Source organism: Vanellus vanellus (assembly GCF_965231255.1).
Source record: "Vanellus vanellus genome assembly, chromosome: 2".
NCBI classification, from domain to species: domain Eukaryota; kingdom Metazoa; phylum Chordata; class Aves; order Charadriiformes; family Charadriidae; genus Vanellus; species Vanellus vanellus.
In genome coordinates this window covers 144,463,077-144,485,182 of record NC_138906.1, presented here as the reverse complement: position 1 = coordinate 144,485,182, position 22,106 = coordinate 144,463,077, and the positions used below count along the sequence as shown (strand labels likewise).

Here is a 22,106-nt window from a genome sequence, read left to right as displayed (position 1 = left end):
AAGAGCCTCAAGGCATTTTACTGTCCCGTTACTATTAATCAAAGTTTCCAAGCTCAGGGATGAGTTATGAACCCGGAGAGCAAGCTGTTCACCACTGCTCAAAAGCAAAAGCTGGATCTGCAATGGATGAAGCCCTCTAGAGTCCAAACCCCTACATTGCTTTTATTAAAAAATAATCTGAAAAAGAATTCTTTGGTCAACTAATGTAGTTTCCTCTATTGTAATAGATTTCAGAACTCTTTTGAGCAACCATAGCTTTTTTTCAGAAGAATATCTATTGCTCTGGCAGATATGTGTAAAGAGCCAGATTACACTGCAACCAAAATTTCTATGATAAGATAGATGTTACAAAATCTGTTAAAATACTGTTGATCAAGACTGGCTTTTATATTTGAATACCTTTTTTAAAAATAATTATTTGAATTCTTACAAAACTATCCAAACTTACTATTTTGAAGCTATGTCAGTATAGTAGAGACTTAAACTTTATGGGATATTTCCCATATTTTTTGCTCTTATGGAAATTGAAAAACTAATTTCCAAATAATCTTTCCCCCAGTTTGTCTGTGACTTGCAATAAAGATCTAAGTATTTATTTGAAACATGGGAACGGCTGTAGCTTTTCTTCCCTGTATTGTAGGTTATACATACCTCTACACAAAAGATTTAACTCCACTATAATTTGATGGAAGCTTTTCAAACAGATTATTTGCGTATGATCTCCCATAATTTTATCTCCATCTCACCTCACTCCCTCTCACTAAAACCAAGATTGGGACAACACAGTTTTCAAATACCTCATACTGAAAAATGTAAACAGTTTTTTTTTAAAAAAAAACAAAACATTTTCAGTGGATGACAGCTTTTATTTCATCATATATATGTCATTTCACCAAGTGTATTTCATTATATTTGCTCATCATGTTGTCTCATATTGTGCCTACTTACAAAATAAAAACCACAAAGGTACATTTTTTTACCTCTTTCCACAAGCTGAATCCAATTATTGTGGGAACTGCCATACTCAGAATAAGAGCCTAGAAAATACATGTTAAAAGAAACAGATTATAGACCGTTCTCCAACCCTGGACTATTTGTTGATTCTGTTCATAAACTAGGCTACATTTATGCCTGAAATCTTGGAGTGATAGTAGGTGAAACTTTGCGGTTTTCTACCAGGCAAAAACTCTCCACAAACAAGAATTTGCCTAATTTAGCATGGAATAACTTATTTGACCCACGATAATGTCACCATCAATATTAGGGATGGTTAATTACTGCTCAAAATAACAATGATGCAATGTGCACATGATGTAGTGAACAGAAGAAAAGTAAACACCTCACAAACAAATGCAATGAGATAATCTGAGAAAGGGAAAAAGGTATGAAACAAGCATTTCAAACCTCTGATCTTATTGATGCTTTTGTTCAGATTAACAATACTGACATGCAAAACCCAGAAACCCATTTTTCAGTGCACCATCATTCTAGCTGATACAATTCTTGCTTTGCAAAAAGGAGAAAACAGCTTGCGTGGTACAGGAAACATTTGGTAAAAAATGCACGCAAGGCATTATCTTGATAATAAGCTATTAACATGTCTACTGTGGTAATAGTAAAAAAGCAGATCTATATAGCAGTAAGCATGAGGTATATAAAGGAATGTGTTTACCATGTACATGAACATATTGTCCCTCCTTGATTGGAAGAACACTGTCAATATTTCTGATATAACAGTGTATGGCATTTTCACAAGTGACAATGAATCTCTGTTGAAGTATAAAATATTTAGTCCTAGAAGCCTCTTGAAATTAAGGTAAGTAATATCCTATCCTTATTTTGTTAATAAAACAAATGCACAAAGTTGCTAAAAATTGCACAGAGCAACTCTCGGCGTATTAAGAACAAAGCTAGGGTGGGAAGTGGGGGAGTTGTTTGCACTGTAGCACAAGCTCATCTTCAATTGCAACACTCCTCTATAATGGCTGCACATGAACAAACCTTATGCAAAGTAATTCCAATTATCATTTTTATGAAGCAACTTTACTCTCAGAAATTAAATACACCTAACTATCACATTTTTAGCCTCATTTCCTAGTGAAACAAGGCTTATATTGATGCCTGCCCGCATGCCTGTACTTTCACTCCTGCACTCCTCCTAAAAAGTATGTGACCTTGGCCAATCTCAACTAAATATGACAGAGAGCCTGAGGTCTCAAAGATTTGTTAAAAGCAATTAAATAGATGAGTGAAAGAGAGAAATGAAGACAGCCTTGCTTCTTATAAGGAAAGGCTGTAGTGTGAACACAACTTTATCACCAGGTACCAGAGAACAAGTGAAAGCATGATATTAAGAATGAAAGACAGAAAACACAGACTATATGAGATCCATTGCTCACAAAACTACATGTTCTTTTAGTTGGTTCTTCTATAGGTCTTCGTTAATAGCTGTTTGAAAAGTTATATGCTTGCTAGCTGTAATTCCCAAGACATTGGCAACAGCAACTCACCAGCAATATTGGGTGCACAGCTTTCAGTCGAAGCCACTTGAAAAGCGTCATCCAAAGTTCAGGAGAGCACACACCAAATGCAGCAAGCATGCAAACATAAGGTGTCCACAGATATTTTGTTCTGAAAAACATTGCAGTAACTTAGTTGGGACTCTGCACATGCCTCTGTATTCAAGTTGTTTATAAAAACATTCAAATTTTTTTTCATATGTCAAACACAGTCTGGATGTTCAAGCAATCTGAGATCAAATTTGATGGCACTGAAGGGTAAACCAAGGAAATCTCTAGCAGAAGAGCAGGCACCTGATTATCTGCTGCAAGATGTAGGAGCAAGATCCAAGGTCAAAGATGACAAAATCCTTCACAGAGTTCAGGGGAGGATGAAAGAAAAACAGAGAGACTAGTAAAGTCACTTGGCTGTTGTGGTTTTCCAGCCAAGCAAGGATAAAAAGCAGCTATTCAGCAAAGCTGTACAGACACTGTACTATAAAGGAGTTCCTGAAGAAAGGAAAGGAAAATATTTAATAAGCAATTTATGATTTGCTGGTATTGTCTGCCTCTTAAGGATAGACTCGTCAAGTTAAAACAACTACATGGTAACACAACAGTCTGCTCACTTTAAGCATTTGTGAATACTCAAATTTTAGGATGATGAGCGTAACACAAACACAAGTCTGCCACCTTCACACTGATTTAGCTGAGGGCCAAGATTAGAACAGTAACGTCTTCCAAACATTATTAGCTTCTGTAGCTGTCAGGACTAACACAATACCTTTGAAAATAGTTTTGCTACTTCTTACATGCCAAGCAAAGGTATACTTCATGCTAGCCCAGACACAAGAAGATGCCTAAGAAATCTTCCATGTCCCAATATTCCAGAACATACACTGTTCATCAAAACACTACACAAGATCTTGCTAGAATACAATATTAAAAGAATTACAGCACCCTTAAATTACACTTAAATATCAAAGAAAGTGACAAAAATTTGCCTCAATTAGTGTCTTGGATTTTGGCTGCATTAAAGCTTGGAGAAAACATTAAAGAGCCCAAGCACAATTCACCACATACCAGTATCCAATTTAGAGTCAAAATTATCTTTGCTCTCTCCCCTACTAAGTAGTACCACTAAATGCCAAATACATTTCAGAAAAGGGGTGAATTTCAAAGGGGTGAATGGTGTATCACGTCCAGTTAGGAACTCTCTGTTGCTTTCAAAAGAGATACATCAAAATCAGACTTACCCTTCCAAACACATCGCTAGACAACCAAGTAAAATTGTGTGAATTACATGATAAACTATTTCTGGCCTCTCTCCAATTCGACCATCCTCAAGTTTAACTGTCTCTTTCAGTGGTTCACCACTGCAGTTGGAGAAAATGAGACATCACTTAATTCAGACATTATCTCAGGCAAAGGTGCCAATAAAAATACTTTTATGACCGTTAAGTCAGCAGTATACTGAGATCATTCTGTGTCATGTCATATAGTATTGTTGCACTGTTAATTTGTTTTTTTTACTTCACCAATGATCTATCAGTACCCGCTGTCCCTTGTTTTAGATTGTAACCTCTCTGGAGCAATGATTGTGAATTAATACAATGGGATCACTGCCTATGACCCTAAATCCTATTTTAAGGTAATTCAGCAATAAGAGACAGTCTAATTGAGAACATGCACACTCCACAAACATTTAGATGAAGCATGCTGCACGTGCATTCTAACCAAGTTTCTTCATATCATTAGCTTGGTGAAGAATTATGGAATCTGCAGGATGAGAATTGTGTATGGAATGTGTATACCCTTTTATGACAAAGTAAGATAACAAAACCAGGTTTTAGTCATATTATTATAAATTCTAGTAATATATTATAAATAAAAATCATAACCAAAATCTTACAACAAATGCTTTCTACAAGAGAGATAGCAAGGCACGCAATAGATAACATTTTATTCTACCATGATGTGATTTCAGGTTACAATTTTAGAATAAACCTCCTCATGACAAATGGAAAAATATTTGAGAATACTAACTGCTTCAAAATTTAAAAAAAAAAAAAAAATGGGGGGGAGGTTTATTTTAAGCTTTTCTTTAAAAAGCTGTTGGGCATACTAGAGTCACTGAAATAGCTATTTCAACCACTAGCAAAAAAAACAGAAGTTTGTTTCATTGTTTTGAATATACTGTCACACATCCAACCTGAGAAACATTTTCATTTATAGCAGTATAGTCTTTATCTATTAGAAGTCTTGGTCCTTGAAAAAATCTATTGATTTTTGCTGCAGACAAACGAGACATTTTCCCTAATACCAGAGCAGTGGCACCATTCGTCTTCTAGGAGGAAGAGATAATTTCCTATCCATTGAGTTTCCAAGACAAGTTACACTAGGATCTACAGTGTTGCTATTCTTAGTCTGTAAACAGACAGCTCCACTAGCAGTGCTCTCAACGGAGCTGTGAATCACTGTGAAACTAAAAATAATTGAGTCAGCTTTACTTCAGCTCTGTTCTGAGCAGCAAAGGCTGATGGACCTTATCACAGTAAACAAGAGTTTTAAAAAAAACCCCAAACAGTGAAGCATTAGAAATCTGAAATCCTCTCAACTCCACCCATCTCATCCTTTATGTAAACTTCAAAAAAATCCAAAACAACCCAAACCCAAAACAGAGAAACAAACTTTCTACCAACAATCAGATAACTGCTGTTGGAAGGGGAAAACAGACAAAGTATCTTTCTCGCTGGCAACGGAAAGACATAATCATATCACAACACATTAGCCAGAGCTCTGCAGGAATTGCACCTGTGGGGAAACAAACCAGTGACAACTCGCTCCCCTGACTGGAAGGATGCTCAAGAAGCCCATCAATAAAGAACTTTCATTAGGAGCCTCTGGTGGGCCTTTCCACTGGTGCTCACACCCTGCAAGCTCAACGGTGCAACAAACTTTGGAGCAACAAATATCATGACCATTCACTTAGACATCCATGAACCTCTTATTTTTAACTTCTTAATTTTCAGTGTAAATAAGTTACTTACCAAATTCTCCTAAAAATGACCTGAGTTACAGAAAAAAGGCAGATAATTAATACTAAAATATAGAAAGGCAACAGTGATGACTGTGTTAGTCGCAAAAAAAAGTCTTGGGACGGTGCCTGAAGAGATTCTTGACAAAGGAGCCAATTCATTGTAAAATTCCTAGTAAGGCAAAAACATCCCATTAAAAACAATAACAATACACCACAGATTAGAAAAAAAAAAACAGCACACAACCAATCACAGTTTAACCTCTTCATGTTATAGGAAACTATTTTAAATTAATCTTTGAGAAGTTACGGTTTAATCATTTTAAACCACTTTGCAAGTACTTTTTAGAGTAAAAGCTTATCTTCCAAAAAAGAATCTGTGATCTGAAGAGACCAGACTACAACTTTTATATCACAAAACCTCATTCTCCCATATAACTCCAGTATGGGGACCACAAAGCATTTCGTTGTCACAGCGGATTAAGATTTTAGAGATATTGATGCAAGAGGGTATGCTTGTCTTCATTCCAAACGGGGAGATGAAGAAGGGAAAGTGATAATCTGAGATCACAAACAAGCTCAAGGCACTGCCAAGAATAGAATCTTTAATACTGAAATTCTAGTTCCGTAGCCGAACGTACTCGATCATTCTTCTTTCTCAATTAATGAGCAGAAAGACTATATACTCTGCCAAGAAGCACTATCATTGTGTATTCTCAACTGGAATTGCTGCAGCTTGTGATCCCGTGCACGCATTCTTGTCTTATTTTGTTTTGTTTTCCTCCCTCTTTTTCTTTTTCCCTGAGGGAAGACTAGAGAACGGAACCACTTTCAATTAAACAGAATCAGTTTAAAGATTAACAGCTGGGCATGTCCAAACTGGCCTTAAGAGACAGATCTTGAAGCTCTTGTGCTGCAAACCGTAATTCCAACCCACAGTTACTCAATTTTCTAGGCGCAGTTGCACTCAGTTTGTCTCAATCACTGGCTTCATTGCAGAGTTTGACATCCTGGAAAGTAACATGTAGCAAGTCCCTGGGGTGAAAAAAAATAAAATCCGTAATACCTGGTACCTGAATAAACTGAAATCATGACCAGAAGCAGTCCTTTCTTTTCTTGCAATACACTTAAGAACATGCATGTATGTGTGTTAAGCAATGCATTTTAGTAAACGTCATTACATCTTGTCTTCCAAAAATTCCCCAACAATTTCAGTTATATGTAATGTCATTTTCCACTTCTTCCCCTGAAAGTTTGTGAAGTAGTTTTGTAAGAGATGCAGTTCCCAGAAGAAAGATCCAATTCCTGCACAGAATTGCAAGTCTTGGCTTGGGTCCAGAAGGTGTCTCCATCCTTACCAATATTGCATTTGAAGTTTTCCAGAAAATGTGTAGCCATGATGTCTTCTTGCAGACCAACATTCAACTCTTTTAGAGACGCAAGCAGTTTTTATTAGAGTCACAACAATTCCTTCTCACTTTTAAGTTGTCCCTTGTCCTAATTTCTTCCAAAATATAGAGAAGGTTTTTTGGGGTGTTATTCTCACAAAACTAAAAATAAAACCCCACAACCCAACCCTGTTTTGAGATAGTATCAATAGTTCATGACTCTTTTCAGAGACCTTTCTTTTGCAGACTAGAAAAAATTAGTACCACCGCCTTTACCCTATTATGTTTGCGTTCAAGTCTTATTAAAAACACTAGACAGGGTACAGAAAGTTTTTGCTCTTCAACGTCAAAAGAAAACAAAAATCTATGAAATGCTTTCACCCCAAGGCATGAAAAACATTGAAGTGCCTGAGAAACCTCAAAATCCTAAGTAAATTCTGTATATGAATCTTTTTTTAAATTCAATCTTAAAACCAGGTGACAAATAGAAACTGTTTCCCTAACTCCTTTACAAAATTCTTACAAGCCACTGAAATTTTATACTTCTCAGAGCAGTTTCAGAAGTTTGGATATCTTAGACGGTGTAAAGAGTTTAAAAACTTACTTAGTTGTGTTTAAGCCAAGTTTTACTTCAATGAACTTCAGCAAATGCTCATTTTCTTTATGAGGAACAAACATCTGAAAATTAATTTAGCAGAGAAAAATCTTATCCAGTGCTGGAAGCAGCTTTCACATAGTCACTTCATTCAGATTACAGAATGGCACGGAACAATCAACTACTTAAGATTTAGTTAAAACTAACGAAGTGGATTAAGTTTTCCAATTAAGGTACCGGTGTAGTATTTTAAATCTTCACTTAAATAAATCTATCTTTAGAGTTCCCATGAGAATACCATTCCCTTCACTTTGCTCATGTACCCCAACAGGAGGGCAAGTGAAAAGCTATCAATAAATTGTCAAAAGACTACCGAGCAGTGTAAAACGGATCATGAAAAACAGACATAACTTACACCCAAGCAAGCCAAAGAACATTGCATTTTGCTCCACTAAACAATAGGACTGCAGCCTAGCAAAAGTTATGAGCATTTGTAATCTTCACATAAATAGTTTGAGCAGCCAAAAGTTCTGTGTACTGTCTATATAATTTAACTCATATTTTTCAAGGTTAGGTTTTATTTTCATGGAGATACAGCAAGGCTAGTTTGAATGCCACAAAAAAAAAAAATCCAATCTGAGCATTCTCTCAAACTTTTTAGGGTTCACTAGCTTCTTTATTTTTAAATCAATTAACACAACCAGGGTGAGTTTGAGACATAGAGGAAAAGCATAACAAATTATGTAAAAGACTAGAACCAGCAAGAGGGAGTTGCTAATCAAAATACAAGGTCAGGCTAAAATCCCATTGTGTAATCTCAACTTCTAGCTGACTCCTACACTAAGTGAAGGTCTCTGTTCCCATGTTCTCATCGAAATTCAACTGAAAATTAACATCTACCCTGAGACTACTCATACCTGTTCCTGGCTACTAGGTCTTCTCCATGCACAAGAATACTGTTTTAATATTCAGACCTGTTTGTAGAGGCCATCCGAGTTCTAACAAAACCCACATTTATGAAATAGCTAAAGTGTGATTTTTAAAGAGTATTTCTATACTATGTTTTAACCTCAGCCCAAAAGACCAAAACCCCAACAAAAAACAGCTACTTCATTTGCCAAACACTTTTTATATAGATACAAAATAACTCAATTTTTAGTACTCCAATTTGCTATGAACTCTCAGATCAAGAAGATAAGCAACACTTCAAAAGACTTTTCCAAGATACATCTGTAACTTTCCATTCAGATTTTGGCAATTAGAATCACTTTTTATAGAGGAATCTTACCTTTAGTAAGAAGTTGAGTGTCACTGTTATTGTAAGCACCAAATAGATGTACATTATTTTCAGCAATCTTGACAAAAATGTACCTTTTTTCATATTCATCTGAAAAAATATTTTAATAATGCTGTATCATTTAGAGTTCAGTTTAAATAATAAAAACTACACTCAGAGTTAGGGGAGTCTAGTTACCTGAAGGCATTTAGACAGCATTAAAGCTGCTACAAGACTCAGTAATGGTGACACTAGTAAGGCTGAATTTTCAAACTGCAAAAGGTAGCCCAAGAAGAGAGAAAATAAGTAGATTTTGTATACTTCATGAACCTGTTGAAAAAACAAAATACAACACAATAAAATAAAATAAGAGTGGATTTATGTCTTGCTTTTTAGAGCAGTAGATAGCTCACTCCATTCCTCTGTTAATCAGGGGGTTAATGGATCTAGCAGAGTACTGTTTAGCTCTGGGAAGCATTTCACATCAAAATGATCCTGATTAGCCTCAGTAATTAGTGCACAATTACTTCACAAGAATTCTGTAAAAATGCCAAAAGTAGTAGTATTGTACAAGGTCTCCCCATTCTGCAATACCTCACTGTGATACAGCATGAAGCAATAATCACAATGCAACAGTATGAAAACACACAATCAGTGTGAAACAGACTACTGTAAACATGCGCTTTCCTTGCCCTCACAATACCTTGTTTGTTTAACCTATCTCAGGAATAGGCAGACTGTTACTGACAATCTTATAAACCCTGATACTTGATTCTTTAGACTTTTACCAAAATGCAAATCTTCTCCCTTATATTTTAAGGACCCTGCTTTGAACTAAAATAGATCAAACATTTCCCACTGCTGAGGGACAGAAAAAAATGCAATTGAAAGAAGAGGTGATGAATTAGAATTGCATGCAGTTTGAAATGGAAGTTACATCTAACAAAACTAGAAGGCACATGTATGAAGTAGCATATATACCATTGCAACAGGCAGAGTAAAAATGCCTTATTGTTGAAACACTTTAAGAACCATTTTGCAGAATAAATTCAAATACTTTCTTGCATTGAAAAAATCAATTGGCCTTCAGCATCTGCCTAGCCTATTTATTGGCTAAATCAGTACAGGTCAGGCCATTCAGGGTGAAAATGAGTGCCTTAACTGCACTGAGCCAATAGAGCAGTTTTTGGTCAGCCCCATCCTGCTGTGAATAGGGAACGGAAAAGAAGAGGCAGTTAGGCCAAAAAGGATGTATGACTGAGTATCATTCATCACTCTTTCATCTCTTCAAGGATGTTTCAGGTGTCGGAAGCTTTGTTTAGCTTCTGACCCTTTTGTTAGGAAAACTGTCCCAAATACAGTAGGCCAAAAGAGAGTGAGTTTAAGTTTTATTCTCCCAGTTGACATGCCATGCACTTCAGCTGGACACAGGCTGCAAGACACTTAAGTCATCACTCAGTCTGTGCTCTTTGGAGCTCCTGACCAGTATGTATGGCAGGCACCTCTGAGGCTGTATTTAAGACCCCAACTATCAGCAGGTTGAAGAGTTTTAATACCTTCTCTGTCTGTGCCAGGGCAAAGCTGTCTAGCAGAAAAAGAGAAACAGCCTGGACAAACAGGAGATAATGACTGTATTCCCACATCATCATGAAGGTATACGTTGAAGCACTCACCAAAAGGTAACAAAACTTCTAGAGAAAAAAAGAAAAACAAAAAAAGCATTAATTTCATACCTATGCATCTCTGTCACTAAGTAACTGAGGGGTCATTAAAACAGAAACCATGGAAATTAATTATTATTTTAGGAAATAATTAAAATACTGGCTTCAGACATATTTAACATGTTCTCAGATGGCAGAAAGTAATTACTGAAACATTCAAAAACATTTAAAGCCAATCAGAAGAAACATCTTTGACAGAGAGATGGGGAAAGGAAGTTACCACCATCTTCTCCAAGCAACAGGAAGAGAAACAAAATAGTTTACATAGTGAGAAAATATCTGCATCAGTTTATTTTAAAAAGACAGCACACAGCTCATTACCATTGAGCTTTACCATTATCATTGTTCTCTCTGAACCCTCACGGGGGCATAACAGGGCAGGGCACGAGTCGCTTAGCAAAAACTGCACGTGAGGAGGTGAAATCCAAGTGGCTGTTTTGAAAAGAACAAACAAAACATCTGCTGTTTTCTGTCTAGTGGGGCAATAGCGACAGAGGTAACTACTCTAGAGCACAGTTCTACCAGCAACTCTTTATTAAGAAATTAATTTTGCTTTACCTCAGCAGAACAATTTAGGTTTTTTTTTAAATAGCCTGTGAGAGCTGCTACTTGACATGCAAAATATGGCAAAGCCCAATTTTCCCTTGATGGTATGGAGTGATCAATTCTTGTTGTATCTGTCCTGGAATAAAGTACAGAAAAACCAAATTATTAAAAGATTTACAGAACCAAAATATCAATGAACTTCTAGTTATCAGTGTGGCCTTGCAAGCAAACTATTCCTGTATTAGGTGTAAAGTAATACTGACACAATTTTGCTGCTGATACAGATCACAAATTTAGTATCAGCATGGAAGGTCCCATCTTTACTCATTTATTCAGCAGGTCTCCTTACTAGGTGGCATTTATAGGACTGAAGCCAAAAAGCATCTGTCTCCAGCCTTTTCTGACCCACCACAACACTGTGTGAGCCGGATGCATCACATGCTGCTTCTGCCAACCTGCATTGTGACAACAGAGCTTTCTTTGGCCATAGCATTTTTCAGTTCTCACACAATATGTTTTAAATAAGTGATTTAGGCAGCTGAGCACAACATACTTAGAATCCAAAGTAGTGTTCCCTCTTAGCAGCAGTACCAGCAGATACTCTGTCTTACAGGGAAAATTCTGCCCAGCAAAACAAGAGATTAAAGACGGATGGGGAACATGGGCCAGAACAGCAGCAGGGTCTTCAATGACTTGATAGTATCTGCACAATTAGAGCTGTAGGAGAAAGTTTTAAAAAGTGCTAAAGTGACTTAGAAGCACAAGTCACACTTTCAAATGTGATCAAAAGCATCAGTTTCAGACGTACATAGTCTTTGTGTCTACTATGCTTTTAAAAAGGAGCCTCAAGCTCCTCTATCATTTAGATATTTGAAAGCATCACCTTTCATTTTTACCTCTGAAGCCTCTTACAGAAGCATATTTGGAGCTTTTTTAACTACTGGACCTTTCAATTTGTTAAGTGTTTAATCTTCTTTGCTGTTGAAAAAATACAGATTTATTCACCATTCTCCTTACTTTCCACTGTTCACACCAGCTTGATGAACAGTATTTTTAGTTACCAATCACAGATTCGGTCATGATGACTTCAGACTCCTAAAAGACGCTTCCAAACAGTTCAACTTCAAAGGTATATCTCTAACATTTTGCTCCTCCATAGTTCTTTTCTTTCAAGTGCTCTCAAGTTCACAGAAAGCCCCAGAGCTATTTGGTGACAAACCAGGAACTTGAACACAAGCTCTCATTGCCCAAATGAGGCTCCCTATAATTGTTTTAACATAAAAAAAAATGACATCAGAATCAACTAAGAAGATTCCACTTTGCACAAAAACCCACTACAAAAAGCAGATTAAAAAAAAACATATCAAAGACTCTTTACAAGAAAAATGCACTTGGTCATTTCCTTCTAAGCAACAGAACAATCATCACAATATTTAGAGCTGGCCACAGAGAGCAATTCTGTTTTACAGAAACTTTGAAATTTTGTTTTCATTCTTCACCAGCACAAAACCAAAACCTTCTGAGGAATGTTTTTGCAAAATGGAATTGTGTGAGAATATTCCTGTATTCACACACATATATAAAGTCAGTTCAACTGGCAGCGTGGATGGTTTGGACAACAGGAAGCCTTTCCGTTAATAAAAGCATCATAAGAATCAGTGCATCTCTGGGAAATGTTTTGTATTCAGCATAAGAGCTTGCTCTCACAATGAGAACACAAAGTTTAATAGAAAGCATTTAAATCTGCTCTAATATTTTGAAATGTCTTATTGACAAACTAGATTGTATAAAGATGTTTTTCTTACCTGTTAATAATGAACCATGCTACAGTCAGCATTCCTGCCAGCCAAGTCCCACTCATAACCCAACTGGTTACAAACAATGCAGTCACATAAATTCCCTGCAGTCCAAAAACTATACCAATGTAGAAATACACTGGTTCAATAACTTCCTGAAATTACAAATAAAAACGAAGAGACATAGCGGCAACTGAGCTGAAGCTGGAAATTATTACTATTTACTATTTGCATACTGCTAACAGTGTGCTAGGTGCTTTACAAACAGGTAAGAGACAGCCCCTATTCTAGAAAAATATGGAGCATGCTTTTATTTCGGGTTCAGGGAAAACAAAGCAGCGTGAATTAAGAGCACACTTCAGGACTCTGCTTGCTAGTGCTATGATTTTTGTATTTGCTTTAGCATGAACATTGCATGTGTCAGATCTAATAAATCTATACTGCAGTGAGATATAAAGTTCACGGGACTACTGGAAGAAATTACATTGGGGAGGAACTTAGAGAAGTAAAGATGTGGCAAAAATGGTTCCAAACACAGACAAACATATATAAAATAAATAAATAATTTAAAAAAAGATAAATGAGAGAGGACACAAGTATGCAGTGTAAGCAGAACAAAGCCCAAGTAGAGCAGAAAGAGACAAAAGCTTTATCTACAAAAGTGTTTTTCCCTTGTATGTATTCAGGAATGGGTAGAGACAGGTACCACTATAACAGACTTCTGTACTCCAAAGGAGTTAGCTTTCCTGTTTTTAATGGATAGCACAGATACTCTCCACATTTTTATACAGTTTGTAGATGTAAAGAATAACAGACAGAAAAGTTTAGTGCATATAAACCCCAAAATCTTATGCCAGAAACCAATCAGAATTGAGGAGAACCCAGACCGGGTGAGAGGCTTAGCTAAATTCATTCAACAAAAAATGCATGTGTTTATTGTATACAGCATAGAAAGTCTCTCACACACACATACACAACCATAACGAAAGCACAGAAAGTAAGAGAAATGCACATACTTCGCTACCAGATGCTTGATATAAAACACTGGCAATCAACTCTGGGTACAAAGTCATTTGCTGGACGGCATTTATCGTCTTCAGTGATACTGTCTTATTGTTGTGTGTCAACTCATAAACACCTATAGACAAAAAAATATTCTGAATCACTTACTATTGCTGTTCTTACAAGAAGTGAAAGCGCACTCAAAGGTAGGGGGAAACAGATTTGATCATTAAAGCTACTAACTGATTCACCACTCCTAATTTTAAAGGAAGGACTAATTTCTGTGCCAGATGCCATTCTACCCTACTGATTTAGCAACAAAGTTATTACCATTTTTTGATCTAGCCTTTAAATAGAAGGCCCAAAACTAATCAGCTGAAGCATAGTCTTTTCAGTAACATACTGATGCAGCCCTGGAACCAGCTACCTACAGATCACCTTCACAGGAGGTTCTTAAGAAGTGAGACAAAGATCTAACAGGGATGAGCAGGATGTATTAAACCTGCCTCCACAAAGAGGTCAGCAGATATGATAGCCTCGTCACCTTTTTCAGCCCTGCATTTCTGAGACTTCTAAGAATCAGTCATTTAACAAAATACGCCTTTGTATGGAATTGAGATGAAATTGAAGCTGGCATACTTGGAGGATACCCCATTCTGAAATACTATAATTAAAAAACTGACATCATTACTTAGGACAATAAAGGGAAGAGGAAAAATAATCCATATTAGAGGAAAAAAAAATAACAAAAACCCCAACATGCAACAGTCAAACAAGATTACTGTTTCCAGCCCTGAGCCTATCTTGGTGTGTGGCCTGCAGGTCGTTCTCTGCAAGCCAGACCAAGACTTATAACTGGGTTCAGCACAGTTATGATACACCTTTGAAAACTGGGTGCCCCCATAATACCTGGTACACACCTGAATCTGTCTGTTTGCAGAGGCAGCATGCCTGAATGAGGCAGTCTATCTATCCACATGGGTAATCACCCCAGAGATAAAGAGGAACTGACTGTACCAGAAACCTCTTATATGTTGCTGATGAATTACACGTCAGCTGGGAAACCATTCAACCAGTAAAACTATACCTACAAAGTTTATCCAGCTTCAGATGAGGTTTCATGAGGGGACTGAACTAATTCAGCAGCTGACCTTTGAGAGACAGCACTGTTCACTCCCTCTTCTCTCCTGGAGTTCTCACCTTTTCCCCATGCCAGCCCAGGTGGCCTTTCTGAACTCACTAAACTAGCACAAAAGTGTTCCATCTTCTTTTCATTGCTTTAGTTTTCTGCTGATTTAGAAACCTGGGGTGAGTGAGCTCCAGAGCCAGTGCCGGATAAAGAGCAGGAGGGCAAAGGGAGGAGAGACCGTTGCCACCCAGTTTGTTCTCCTTCCTGTTGGTTTCTGTCCCCACCACTCAGTGCTCATCAAAATCTGTTCATCATATCTGACAGGAGTAGAAACCTCTGGCAGGGACAGGGTTGAGCAGATCAACTCTTGACAGAAACCATTCCATCTTCTGACAGAGTATGGAAAACAGTCATTTCCATCCCCCATTCCCAAATTAAAGATCAATTATGCTTACATGGCAAAAAATCCCTTATGTAGCATAGGCAAAACTAATGATAACTTCCATATGGGGCAATATGAGAGAGTAATACTAATCCTATTCCAGAGTATCGATTAAAGGTAATCCACTGGAATAGAGGATAGTTAAATATTTTTTTTAAAGGCACTGAAAAGTTAAGTCAGCATGCAGTTTATAATTAATCTGACTGATATATCTATAGAAGAATATAAAATCAATCTCCCCAGTCTGCAAGAGTTTTTTACTGTCTCCAAAAGGAACAGGACTTTTCAAGGTTAATAAAACAAACGGGTTTTGTACCTCTTTCAAAGGAAGGAGCCTTTAGCAGTTCTTTATAGAATGAGTAATAAATGGCGCTGTCACCCTGAAATGTAATTTCTCGTTCAAGTTCCTAGAAAAAAAAAATATATTCACCTTCTGCAATCTCTTCCCATAGAAGACTATATATTTTCAGATAGACTGGTTTTGTGATACAGCACATGGTTATGACTCCACTGTACATCTTCAAAGTATTCCTCAAAACATTAATCTTCACAGCACCTCTGTCAGGTATATAATGCTCTCTATAACTTAGCAAACATGCTCAGAGTCAGAGCAACTCAAATCCACATCGTAAGTCAGCCCAAGATCCACAGGACCCTTTCATATTCACAATCCTGAAATTCATTCAACTTTCCATACTTCACTAAATAACACAGTTCTTAAAAAAAAAAAAAAAAATAACCCAACAACAAAACCCCATACATTCCTGTTGTTTAGCTTATGCAATCCCAGTATGCAGGCTTTTTTGTCCAAATTTTAGAAAGGTATTCCAATGATAAAGGATGGCATGGAAAAACATATAAAAGCATAACAAGACAAGACTGCTATTAGTAGGAGAAACACTTTAAAAAAAAAAAAAAAGACTATATCAAAGGCAGAAGCCTGACTCATACAAGATGGTATTCTACAAGCAAGCAGTTCCAACCTGACATGGATCAGCTTTTATTTCAAGGACACAATTTGGCTTTTGTTTCAGTAGTTTAACTTTATTCTTTACCTGCCTGCTGGAAAACCAGAATTTCCGTTCATGATATGTTGAGAGGTACACAGCATACATCATTCCACTAGTGACTGCCGCAAGACAGCCAAAGAAAAGTTTCGCAAAACGCTGAATTAACATATCTGAAAAGGGATAGTGAAAAAGCTAAAATAGCCCAGAGGACTTAGAAACAAACAGTATGCCCTAAGTATGATTAATATCTCAACAGCAAGTAAACTTACTGGCATCAGAATTATCACACCATCAACAGCACAGGTACGTCGAGAACTGGTTTGTTTATTCCTGTCCCGCAGAATTTTCTTTTCCAGTTTTTACCACTGCTTCACAGGGCTCTCGATAAAATACTCACACACTGCACTGCAAATTTCTCTCTGTTCTAGTAAGCTACATTGTCAAATGAATTCCAAGAAGGAAAAGTGTCTTCCAAATAAACAGAGTGAACTCTAGATTTTACCCAAAACACCACAAACTTCTTAAAGATGTTAACTGAAAGAGGTGGCAATACCACATCTAACATCAATACTGAGACATTCTACTCTCCGTTCTGTTTTTAAATAATAGAGGAACTAATCTGAATTTTACCAAACTCATTCAATGGGTGTCTACTTCACCTGTAGCTCCCTCAAGTTAGTATGCACTTTTAACATAAAAGGTTTTGGTAGGTTGGTAAGCACTTGACTAAAATTACACCTGGTTTTAGTTCTGTTTCTTGAAAAGCTGTAAGGAATTTTTCTCTGTTAGTGTTTCAGTACCATTACTTCATGCCTTTCAGCTTCCCAAACGAAAGACCATGCCAAGCGCAATTAAAATATTTATTTGTACTCAAACAACAGTGAGATTCTTAACCCCTCTGCCTCTCCCCCTTTTTCTTCCCCTCTCCTCCCCCAACCTGAAACAATCCAGGACTACCATTTTACTCTGCAATACATAAAATGCCATTGTTAAAGAATTCTAATGTGCATGCCTGGTTTTTTTGAAGCATTCAAAACCCTAATTCAAAATAAGTCTGTTATAAATTACAGTGCTACAAATATCTTTCCATAAAATGTAAAAGAATAATGAAAAAAATCAGAAGTTGGCTAAAAATTCTGTAGCTTACATTTTGGCGATCTTCCCAGCTTTGAGTTTTCTTTGTTTCTCTCCTCTGGAGCCATTTTGTCAGATTCTGTGCAGGGTTGCTTCCTTCTCTGTCGCAGGTCTGCTGCCCCTGAAGACATTTTTTTTAAGTTATTACAACACAATACCTAAAATCGCACTCTGAGAAATCCACACAGCAGCAGGTAACAGCCAGTTATTGCTACTGATTCAATCCCACAGCACATATATTTGACAGAAAGACTCAATTAAAGTATGTCATATATCTAACTAAAATAACAATATAACAATACAGAAATCAATTCCTATGTTATTCCTTCGAAAAATCAAATAAGTTTTCTCTTGAGGCCATACTCTGGGATTACCCAGAATGCAAACTGGAAGCTAACTGGTTTATTCTATGGTGAATGTATTACACAAATGAAGGAAAGCAGTTTAGATAAGTTGATACAGACGCTGGGAGAAATTGGTGCCAATTCCATTCTACTCTCATCCTGATTTTATGCTGCTCTAGTACAGTAGCATACTAAGCACATTACTGTAATATAAAAATTGGGCTAGTCCGTTACTTTTAAATACAGCTGCCTGTTGTTCATATGGTGAAAGCTTTTATAAAGAAAATATCACTTTTTTTCCTGCTTCCAGATCTACTGGAACTAAGCAGATTGATGAATTTTTAGTCTAACATACAATTAAAAAGCTCAGTCTGCTAGGCCACATAGATCACATCACAAGACTGAGGGCTTCTTCGGCTTCTGTTAAGTTTTTTATAAACAGCAGCAGTTTGAAGCCCTGGCCCATTTACTTTTCAGTCTGAAAGGCAATGAGGCTAATTCACATAGTGCAAGTCTCCATACAAAAAGACTCATTGCAATAAGTCTGTTATAATTACTGTATTAAAGATGACACCCCACAACATTTATGTCATTTTCGAAGTATGATTAAAAGGTTTAACTTTAACTCACGGTCCAGAATTTTTAGCTCTCCAGTTTGACCTACTGTCCAACATTGCTTGAAATTTTGTAGCCACTGATTTCCTCTGGGCTTAAACCAGCTCTTTCATAAAGCCATTCAACTTCAAACTTGAAGTGTCAATCTTCACATCTCACGACAAAGCTTTTAGTTATTCTGGTTGGATATTACTTCAAGTCTAAATCAGTCTACTTTTAACTCCCAACTATTAGATTTAAAAGTTAGAAACTAGAGATAGTAATATAAATAAACTGGTGTCTGCCTGTATCAGGACACCTGTATTTGTGTTTTAACAGGATTTTCAAAGCATTTTATAAATTATTCTGAGCAAACCAAGATCTCAATGATAACACTTTTCATGGAATGAACAGAAAATGTCTACCTTCTTAAACAAGGTAAGAACCGGAAAGATACTAAACAAAACAATGTTTAGGGTGTTCAGTATCACGTTTATCATTGTCAATCGAAAATGACATATACAGCAGTATCTCTTCATGTTATGTATATGAAGTTAATCAGCAACGTAAACACTGAGCGCACTGCAATTAAAAATCACTTGTACCACACAGAATAAAATGGGAGGAAAAAACCCTAGATCACCAGAATGGGCAGATATGTGTTTGGAAAGACACTGTCTGCCCTTGTCATTCTAGTTATGATCAAAGCAACAGCAGTGAGAACACTGGAGGAAAAGGCATTTCTTTTCTGGAAGGTAAGTGAGCCATATTAGAAGTGTAACACACTTACAAAGTCTAGAGATAGCATAGGTAACAGAAAAGTCCCAAAGAAAGAACAATTTAAAATTCTAGTTCTGAAACAACTGTATCTCAGTCAGCAAATGATCTTCACCTCAGTTTTGAAGACTGCTCAACAGATTCCCCCCTCAAAGCAATAACAAAAAAAGATCCAAGTATGCTACTTCTCTTTCATTTGCAGCTGCCTCAAACAAGAAAAATGCTGTTTCCACTTCTATGAATCCTTTAAATGGGGTGAAATGAAAGTCAAACAAGGTGACAACGAAAAATAATGTAGGATTTTGAACTGATGACACAGCCTCTAGTACCTCTCTATCCAGCAAACAATTTTTCAACCAAGATCGCTTTCAAGTTCCCTGCAAGTTCCCAGTACAATTTTTTTCAACTCTTATTCAGACAATGTGCATTCCATCTATTTTTGTGTATCTACTGCAGAAAATCATAACTCATTGCTCCTGTGTGCCACTATATTAATCCATTTTTTGCCTGCAAATTGAGCACGGTCTGCAATTCTTGTCCTCTGATCTAAACAAGGACAAGACAGAGCTGGGAAATGTTCAGAGACAGGCCACGAGGATGATCAAAGGTGTGCAATGGCTCCCATACAAGGAACAAGGAAGCAAGTTGAGGGTGTCTCAAACGGGAAAAGGGGATGACCAAAAGAAACATGCTGGAGGTCTACAAGCTAGTGAAGTGCACAAACCGGCTGAATAGGCAGCAGTGATTCACCTTCTTTTCTAATACTGGAACAAGAAGTTATCAAACAAACCCAGTGAGTCAGGCTAAAAGGAACCAGTTCATTGCACATCACTTTCATGTGGACCACTCCTACCCAAAGAATGTTCTGTAAATGAAGACTTTATACCGATTCAAGAGAAGATGGACACATTTGTGGAGGACAAACAACCGAAGACTACTAAATACACAGAAACCATGTCCAGCTCAGAAAGTACCCCAGCTGAGAACAGGAATATGCCATGGGACAGTAACACATATGCTTGTCTTGCCCTTGCGTGTCTCTGGGTGCCTACTTACAGTCATGTTTCTTCTGATTTCCCCAAGAAAACTGAATGCCATCTCCCATTCCCCACAAAGGGGCTCAGCACAAAAGAGACCTGGACAAAAACGACTGTGCGGGGGGCTAACCGTGAAACGAGAGAGGAGACAGACTAAAACGTACAAAGGGGGAAACAGAAGGGATGCCAGAGAAGAAACACAGGCTCACAGAGGCATCTAAGGAACCGACGGATGCCGCCCCGGGGTGCAACGCCGGGCGAAGGAAAAGAAACAGCCCCCAAGTTTCTGGGCCCACATGCACCCAGCTTCCTCCCGCTTGGTGCTGCAAACGATGGGCCGCCCTGGGCGGGGAAGAGGGAGGCCTCGTCAGCGGGGCCCCAGGGGGCCGCCGAGGAGGGATCGTTCAGGCCTGAGCCGGCACGGCCACCAGCCGCCGCCGCCGCGGCGGTGGGAACAGCGCTGCCGGGGGAGGCCGACTCCCCGTCCTGCAGGCGGGCCTTTTACCTCCATCGGACGTGCGTTACTACCCGACACAAACCCGCAAGCCCCAGCCGCAGCCCCAACGCCGACCTGCGCCGGGGGAAGCGGCCCCAAGCCGGCAGGGCACGGCAAGCGCCGGCCGGGGCCACACCGACCTCCCTCCCCGCCCCTCAGCTCGGAGGCCTGAGGCGGCGGCGGAAGCCCCGCAGAGGCAGCCGTTGGGCGCGCGCCCCCTCACACGGTACCGCCAGGCCGCCCCACCGGCGCCGGCGGCGGAGGGGGATAAGGGTGACACACGCGCCGCCGCCCCCCTCACCTTCCTCCATCGCCAGCCTGCACCCGCCGCCCGCCGCCGCCGGGGCCCCCCGCCGCTCTCTGCGGGGCGACACCGCCCCGCCCGCTCTCCTGCCGCCGCCGCCCGCCTCTCGTCGGCCCCGGGGGCGGGAGTGCTCTCGCATAACACGGCGAGCGGAGCACAGCGCAGCGGCCCCTCGCTTCCTGCTGCCCCGCCGTCGGCTCCCGCCGTCGGGCGCCTTCTCCGGCGGAACTGTGGTGGCAGAGCGAGGGGGGGCGGCCGGAGCGCAGCGGCGGCGTACCGAGGTGTACCGAGGTGCAGGAGGCTGGCAGGCCCGCGTTTCGGGCGGGGGAAGGGGGAGGAAAGGGAAAGGGCCTTCTCCTGCGGCCGGGACCGGTCCGCTCGGGAGGCGCGAAGCGCCGGCCTCTCGTCGGCCCGCCCCGCCTCGTAGCCGCCAGACTAACATCTCACGGGTAGCGAAGTGCAGTTCCCTGCCGCCCCCGCCTGCCAGCCCGGCTCCGGAGGGACCGTGCCCCTTCAGAGGGGCCCACCCAGGTCCGCTGGGCCCTCATCAGAGCATCTCCTGTGAGTGCTACTCGCTCAGCACCCCTTCTGCCCTCTGCGGACTCCCTCCCTCCCCGGCAGGGGAGGTCTCCCTCCTGCACAGCGTTACCTGGAGAGTCCAGGCTTGATAGTCACGCGCAAAAGTGTGGGCCAGCTGCAAGGGCCTGGTGAGAGAAGTGGTTGGTTGAGCTTCAACGCACACCTGCTTTGGGCTCCTTTTTGCATCATGATGATGCATTAGGGAGGTGATTCTGCTCCTCTACTCTGCTCTCATGAGACCCCACTTGGAGTACTGTGTCCAGCTCTGGAGCCCCCAACATAGGAAAGGCATGGACCTGTTGGAGCGGGTCCAGAGGAGGGCCAAGAAGATGCTCAGAGGGCTGGAGCACCTCTCCTATGAGGACAGGCTGAGAGAGTTGGGGTTGTTTGGAGATGAGAAG

At 39.5% G+C, this 22,106-nt stretch overlaps 1 protein-coding gene across 1 annotated transcript in view; it reads right to left on the bottom strand.

Annotated features, from left to right (window-relative positions):
• The window catches only part of DPY19L4 (dpy-19 like 4), a gene marked incomplete at its 5' end in the record, with an annotated part of 29,458 nt that extends 8,193 nt beyond the window's left edge, over positions 1-21,265 (bottom strand). The window contains 15 exons of the mRNA XM_082478999.1: positions 981-1,037; positions 2,511-2,631; positions 3,755-3,874; positions 5,549-5,707; positions 7,528-7,601; positions 8,807-8,905; positions 8,993-9,124; positions 10,351-10,485; positions 11,074-11,197; positions 12,867-13,012; positions 13,874-13,995; positions 15,747-15,837; positions 16,486-16,610; positions 17,588-17,695; positions 21,124-21,265. Coding sequence (XP_082335125.1) covers positions 981-1,037; positions 2,511-2,631; positions 3,755-3,874; positions 5,549-5,707; positions 7,528-7,601; positions 8,807-8,905; positions 8,993-9,124; positions 10,351-10,485; positions 11,074-11,197; positions 12,867-13,012; positions 13,874-13,995; positions 15,747-15,837; positions 16,486-16,610; positions 17,588-17,695; positions 21,124-21,265 — 1,755 coding nt within the window. The remainder of the gene's footprint in view (positions 1-980; positions 1,038-2,510; positions 2,632-3,754; positions 3,875-5,548; positions 5,708-7,527; positions 7,602-8,806; positions 8,906-8,992; positions 9,125-10,350; positions 10,486-11,073; positions 11,198-12,866; positions 13,013-13,873; positions 13,996-15,746; positions 15,838-16,485; positions 16,611-17,587; positions 17,696-21,123) is intronic.
• Positions 21,266-22,106: the final 841 nt, after the last annotated feature.